General features: G+C 36.6%; 1 protein-coding gene across 1 annotated transcript; it reads left to right on the forward strand.

Annotated features, from left to right (window-relative positions):
- The first annotated feature begins 4,205 nt into the window (after positions 1-4,205).
- On the forward strand, positions 4,206-4,880 carry LOC110453336 (uncharacterized protein K02A2.6-like). Its single transcript, XM_021502249.1, has one exon. The coding sequence runs from the start codon at positions 4,206-4,208 to the stop codon at positions 4,878-4,880; it is 675 nt and encodes a 224-aa protein (XP_021357924.1).
- Positions 4,881-7,973: the final 3,093 nt, after the last annotated feature.

Below are 7,973 nucleotides of genomic sequence, written 5' to 3' on the forward strand. Positions count from 1 at the left end.
TGTATGCGTGTGTATTTTGGGAGGCTGCGATATGTTCGTGTCTTCATAAAAGATACTGTTCTACAGACCGTCTATATTAAACTCTCAAATCAATATCAGGAGACTGTAAGCAATATTTATCACTTTTGTTTAGGTTTTCGAGTCTTCGCAACAGCTTAAGCCAACTACAGACAACATTTTCAGGTGAAGTTGGTAGCCCATTGTCAAACAAACTTGTTATGGTTGCTATATCAACAAGCAAAGTCATAGACAAAACGCCAGCCTCTTACCGTCTTTGCTTGCAGGAGATGTTATATTTGTTGCTCGTTAATGTTATCTGGTAACATCGAAAGCAGATATGCCAAAAAAAATTCCACCTGAAGTTAGATGTGCATATATACTAAATATGAATGATTTGTTGAGACTGGCAATTATTTTATAACGCAGATTACAAAATTTAATCATATCAAATCTCGCGAAAAAATATATAATATATATTCTATTCGCAACATTTAAAAGGAGTTAAATATCCTTTGTAATAGTCATATATTCATATAAATCTCAATACTGTGGTAATGTAACGACACTTAAGTACTACTCCTGAAGGTAAGGATGATTTATCTTGCTTGAACATGTGTCTGTTAGTGGATACCACTGCAACAAACAGCCGTTATATATAACTACAAGTGGTGTATTGTAGCAATCTGGAAGTGTTTACCTAGGGGAAAACAAACATCGAATAAGCTTAAATACGAAGTCTTGAGCTCAGTTAGATTTGATTTATATATATCTGTGCTGGTAATGGAAATGAAAAAGCGAGAAAGATTTACTACTTCGAACTAAACTACGGTCTTAAAACGACGTTGCGCGTTGATACCGTGCCCAAACAAATATCCCTTTAAATTTACACTGCATTTGTAGTGGTGTCGACACGGTGGCAGAGTTTGAATATCGGCTATATCGGTGATAATACTTCAGGTGTTATTGACAATAGGGTCATAACTCTACAGGTAAATGGAATCGTGCCCAAGTAATGGTATGTGACAAATATAGAAATGGATGTTATTGTATGATAACGTAATTTACTAAAACATGCACTACTTACATTTCAATACAGGAGCTCCGCTTAATACATTTTACATTGCAGGTATTGTCGATGAATCAGAAGATGCTTTCTCTTCAAGAGAACTGGTTTTATACATAAATCATGACGTCAAGATGGAAGATGACGCCACGAAGCATTGCTATTTATCGTCATGATTAAAATTCCTAATACGTTTATTAAATTGGTCGCGAATGAGGAAACCTATGCCAGGACCGGAAAAAGCCATTTCAAGGGTTGTGTTATCTGCGATAAGCAGCACAGCAGCATATCATTTATGTGTTAAATGTATCTTAAATTACATAATATGACGCTGAATCTTAATGAAATCTAAAAAATCGGTCGTGATGTAGAAACCGGTAAAAGAATAATAATTTCATTCAAATGGGGATTTCAAGAGGCTAAACAATTTATTTCAATACTTACCACCCGGATAATTCATTCATAGTCAGGAAAAAAATAGAACATGTATTTCACTGTGCGATGGTAAATCACAAACCCTTATGTTTATACTACCCCTCCCGGCCATCGACTAAAAAGATATATATGCCCTTGAGCAATTGTCATGCTATACGATAGACAAACATGACAAAAACATTGCCACATATACCAATCAATGGTAAATCATCTACAAACAAACTTTGGTATTAGAAATGAACAAAGGGCCATAACTCTGCCATCTCAATTGGTACGAACAAACAGATGTTGGCAATTGAAGATGACCGGTAGATGTAATTTTAGCCGTCAAGTGTTGCAAGGGGCCGCCTCACTTCATTGATTTCATCTAAGAGACCCGTTAAAAAGAGCCATGCAATCGGTCACCAACTTAGAACCATAATTATATCGCTGATATCCTTTCTCCTTTCACACACAGGCACTGCCAACATTACATATAATAGAATTAAATAGAATATTAGTGGACGCAAGCATAGCTGCCTCTATCTATATCCACATCAATATTATTTGAAATACAATGTGATAAACATAAAATAAATGTATTTATCAGACGCTGTATGACGGTACTTCAACCCAAGATTTTCTCAAAGTCAAATATTTACAAGATGAAATAATATCTTGTGTGAGACTTTTCCTGATATCATGAGTGAAGTAATGTTCAAATGACAATATTGTTTGAGTATTTTTGACTGTGTCCACAAGTTTTCCTTGAGCGGCAATCATTCATAAAGTTGAACACGTTAAGCATATTCCCGCGCAAGCGCCTGTATGTTACAGTTGGGAGCTTCAATCGGCGAAGTCTCTCGCTGTAGCTAATAATTCTAAATCGAGGGAGTAATCATTGTATTGTTTGTGGTTTACGCCCTACTAATAGATATGGTAATTTGAGGATGTGCAAGGTTTTGGTGATGGGGTAAAGACGGGTTTCCCGGAGAAAAACACCGAACTACGTACGGCCAGTACCTAGCGACTGCCCCACGTAGGTATCGAACCCGCGACCCAGTGGTGGAGGGCTAGTGGTAGCAGAATTCCATATATGTTTATAATAACAGACTGACTTGTAACAAGTAGATGATACATATAGATTTTCCCTGATACTTTTGATGGAGAGTGATTTGCAAACTTTAAAAAATTGATAACCGATCCACAGGAACGTTCAATGCAAAATATGTACCTTTTATTTTTTAACACGAGACGCAGTTAAATATTCTTTATAAAATACAGTCAAAACAAAAACTACAGACAACAAGAAACAAGCAGTTCAATGCCCCTGTACCACCAATTAAAAGCTAATTCATTGCAAATGACGCATTCAAACTCCTCTTTCAATAAATTGTATTGATAAATAAATTACACCAGAAAAGAAATATCACAGAGACATGAATTTGGTAAATCCGTATTAATTCTCAGTCCAGTGATACATTACTATTAGTTTAGATCAATCAGAACGGCACTTTTTTTAAAAGCACAACAAGGAACAGATTAAGCGACGGTAGAATAATGCTACATTCGCGTATCCCGGTTGAAACGGTCCAGGCACGTATGCACCCCTCAATCTACACGTGCCGAAAAATCCTGAGGTCAGCCTCGGTTCAGAGCTGCGCCTGTCGTTTTCTTTCTAGATTCAACCGTTTCAACTGGTTGAACCGGATACGCGAAAAGGGTCAGAATGTATGTACTACTTTTTGTAATTTAGCTAACCTGGCCCCTGAATCTCGAAACTTCTTAAAAGCGTTTATAGTGCTTTACTAAAATATGCATATTCGTATTACAGTGGCATTGAACTGCTCGTATGTGTTGAATTGAATAGAAAGATTGACCCTATATTGTGATGTTCGAAGGTCGGTGAAGTTGGCTCATCCATCAACTATATATCTACAGTTGTATTACCAAGAAGAAGGCGTTATTGCTTCATTGTGGAGGAATGCAGATGCAGGATATATTTTACACATTTCCTAACGAAGATCCAGACGGCGTTGGATCAGGTTATTCAATGTCCTTGAATCAGCTCGACCAGTATTTCTCTCCCCAAGTTAATTTTCCGTATGAGAGACATTTCTTTAGGAATATTTCACAGCAACCCTCTGAGACAATAAATAACACGGCTACGTCCAGAAGCTGAATTCTGTGATTTTGTTGACGTCAACGAGCAAATTCGAGACCAAGTGATAGAAAAATGCTTGTCTCACAATCTACGGAGGAAACTGCTCGAAAAAGGTAAAAAATTTACTTTGGACCAATCACAGAATGTAGTTAGGGCGATGGAAACCAGTGAAAAATAGGCTGTGAGTATGGGAGTTGTTAGTACTGGCACACCACGTCGAGAGACCAATCGAGTGCAAATGAAGCGTCGAACTGACCCTGATCGTCAAACCGGAAGCAGGAAGTAGTGTTATCGTTTTGGAAGTAATACACACTTGCAGAACTCTGATTCGTGTTCTGCGAAGGATAAAAAGTGTTTCAAATGACACAAGTTGGGACATTTATCAAAAATGTGCAAGACTAAACCCGAAGCTAACCAGGGAGACACCAAGGAAAAAGCAAAGACAAGTCAAAGGTTCGTCTTGTTGATATCGGTAATGATGTGTATGCTTTTTCAATTGGTGACGATTGTAAACAACCCACAAACAACCCGATTGACAAGACAGTTAAACCAGTAGTGCAGAGTATGAGAAGGATACCGTTCGCACTCAGCGACAAATTAGAGGCTAAACTCCAGGAGCTAGAGAAACTAGATGTGATCGAGAAAGCTGAAGGCCCCACTACATGGGTTTCTCCAGTTGTTGTTGTTCCGAAATGTCAGTCTGATATTCATCTGTGTGTCGATATGAGGCGAGCAAACGATGCGATAATAAGGGAACGACACCCTATACCCACAGAAGAAGAGGTGCTGTATGACTTGAACCAAAGCACAGTGTTCAGTAAGTTAGACATTAAGTGGTCATTCCATCAACTTGAACTTAGTGAAGCGTCCAGGTCCATCACTACATTTGTCACCCAACAAGGGCTACATCGCTATAAACGGCTACTGTTTGGTATTTCATGCGCACCAGAAATGTACCAACGCGTTATTCAGCAGGCTTTACATGGATGTACCGGGGTACGCAATATATTTGATGATATTATTGTACATGCTCCTACAGTCGAGGAACACGATGCGAGATTAGTGGCTCTGCTCAAGATAATCCAGGAAAAGGGCTTGACATTAAACAGACAGAAATGCGAGTTTAAAATGACAGAGTTAAGTTCATGGGGCATTTACTATCAAATGAGGACTCGAATGTGTCTCCTGATCACGCAACAACTTACGAAGACCGTGCAACACTTTCTGAGCGCCCAGTGAGGTCTACCCGACTCCCTTCAAGATTCAAGGACTTTGATGTTTCAATTAAATGAACTTTGCTAATAGTTGCTTTTTTATACACACACATTCTGTTCCTGAAAGCAGTGTTTAAAATTTCAGTTAGTCTGGACTGTTGAACAAAAAAAGTTTTTTCAAATTGATAAGTGTTCAACGGTTAAATGGTTCATTACCAGTTTGAGAATTATAATTTGTTATTCTGGAAAAGGAGGGATGTAGTGTTTTAGTATTACGTATCATAATGTTATAATTCATAACTGCTCCCTCCGGGTACTTGTATGTTGGTATGCTCCCTGAGCATGCGCAGTTGTCTGGTGACTAAACAAGCGAACACTGAAGCAAGAACATATAGATCATAATAGGAGCTAACTGTTTGAAATGAATATGTAACATTCGACAGATTATTAATTGATGGTGTGGAAGTTTACGTCTTTTCAATAACTCTTAGCATACAGCAACGAACAGGTATGCACGGTACAGCAGGGAGCTCTGATGAATATATTTCCAGAAAAGACGAAACAAGCAACGAATATTCTCACCTTTCTAGATTGTTGCTGATATGAAACCCCACCAACACCAAATATCCCGTCTGCATAGCAACGTAGCTCTGAGGCCATTCACTCCGACGTATGAAATACAAAATCAACTGCCACCATCCTCCGTAGGAAGTTTGGGGTCAGCAAAGAGAGTAGACTACAGGAGAAGGCTGTATCAGTCATCCGGAAGTGACGACGGACATTCGTCACATACATATTACAGCGGAAAATCACAGTAAACCGCGAAAAAATACGTGTGTCCTCACTTGGATACCTAAAAATATTGATATAGGATAAAGATGACTTTCTGTCAAAGAAAGCAATATTTAAGATCATGTACTTAGGAAGACATTATCCGCAGAATTTAGAAGCTATAAAGTTGTAGAATTGTTAAATATGTGTTTAGCTTAGTTTATCGGCTAGTTCTTTTCTGAAACCTTTATGAGTATAGTTAAGGTTATTTAATTGGGCGTCTAGGAAGTATTGTAATATTGATTCTATTTCAGATCAAAATCAGCTTATTTTTTTCAATTTATGTTTGAATTATGAAATCTTATTTTAAGTTGTACAAAACAAGCAGGAATAGTGGAAAACTCGAAAATTTAGTTAAAACTTTTACTTTTCTATATTGGATATCATAAGCCATGTTATCACGACCAGTTTACAATGTTCATATATTTACTGAAGTGATATAACTTAGCGTATTGCAGATTGTCATTTATCTAGTTCATATTTAAGCTTCACTTGTAAGTTTATGGATTTGTATTAAGCTTCCGATGTATTTTCCTATAAAATCTGATGTTTTAGAACGTATCTCCGTAAACGTCCTTCTTCCAATGTTCAAAAAATGTCGGCGCAGCAAAATAAGATCCATACTTTTTTTCTCATTGATTCCCGGTTAATCCTTAATTGTATAATATGTTCTGTTTGAATTATTTATCATTTTTCAAATTCATTTTTATAAATTATATACTGATATTGTATTTAATGATATTTTTTTACATTTGTAAAATAAATACATTCGGTGCTACAAATAACCTTAAATGATCAAATTTTGTTATATGTAGCAGTTTTTGTTAAGTAATGAATGTTTTAGCAAATGTTGTTATGGTCCTATAACACACATTGATATTGATAACAAACTTAATAAAGCTCGGCATGGCTGTATGTAAGTTTGTCAGCAATAACAATGTGTCATAAAGGACCATAATACTATTTGCTAAAATATTCATTATTTATACTTACATTTTCATAGCGTAGTTTTGCGTTATTAAGTTAATTATTATGGCAGTGTTTTGAACAGCAAATTAAATGTTGACTACAATGAAATTGATGACGTTACTATAGCAAATGTTGTTTCACAACAACATTTACCTTCTCAATGCATTGCAATGGAAGGATGCAGAGCAAATGTACATATATCCATGTAACAACATGATGTTATACGTGATTGCGGTGTATAGAAATGTAGTATTTTCATTGATGACAATAATTTGGCGTGCAAGCATATGTGATCTAAATAAAAAAACGTTTTTTGTGTTATTTTACATTTTGTTTTTCTATTGAATTAAATGCACTACTTCTGAAATGCAACACATCGCCTTGTTAAAATGGAATTCTTCATACCCTTTTATCTGTTGCTTGCAAAACCGTAATACAGATAACTATTGTGGTCAAGATAAGGACCGTGCAATCACACTCACATACACACACATAGTCGTTGATCCGTGCCATATATATTATCGAGATTTAAAAAATGTTATTTTCGAAGTCCTTGTTTCGACCTGAACGCGACAAACAGGAAAATCAAAAACAATGTTTTCTCTTTTTGCATATTAAGACGTCTCATTTGCATCTAGGATATATGTTCATGTATGTAATCAGAAAAAATCTTGGTTATGTGCCGTTCATTCAGTTTAACAGGCCATCAAAATTGATACTCTGAACAATCTGCAAAGCGGGAGGTTCCGACTTTAAATGCATTTTAACACACAGCGCTTTCAGGTATTGTTGATCTTAATCATTCATCATTTCATCTTGAACACAGATATGAAATGCTAATAGTCTGATCACCGTAATCTGTAGCTGAAGCGTTTAGTGTTTTTTTATTTATTTATTTAGTACCTATTTTCATTTATGTCTGAACGAGCTAGATGTCAATTATCAGAGGCGAATCCGAGGAAGGTGTCATCATCGCACGCCCCCACGTCCCCCTTGGCTTAAAAACATTAATAATATATATATACAAGTATCTGCATCTATTGTGTGACACCCCAAAACGCCCGTTTGTTGTGCGCACTGTACCCTAACGTACACATCATCATTTCATACTTTAGGCTTTTCCGATCGTAACCAACTTATCTGAATTGAAAATATCTATTTTTGACTGGTGATTCTAGTTTGTCACATGTGTATCACATTGTCCAAGCCAATCTTTTTCAGACCGTTGACCATTTCAATGCTGCGACCTGAAACAAGTGCTTAGCGTACCTTACGCATCATGCATCTTTATTTCTTTTACAAGTACTCAGAGAAAACC

The sequence above is a fragment of the Mizuhopecten yessoensis genome, unplaced genomic scaffold (assembly GCF_002113885.1).
Source record: "Mizuhopecten yessoensis strain PY_sf001 unplaced genomic scaffold, ASM211388v2 scaffold7281, whole genome shotgun sequence".
Lineage (NCBI taxonomy): Eukaryota > Metazoa > Mollusca > Bivalvia > Pectinida > Pectinidae > Mizuhopecten > Mizuhopecten yessoensis.

Excerpts from the sequence above, each read along its gene's own strand:
- LOC110453336 (XM_021502249.1), top strand. The coding sequence starts at position 4,206 with ATGAGAAGGATACCGTTCGCACTCAGCGACAAATTAGAGGCTAAACTC.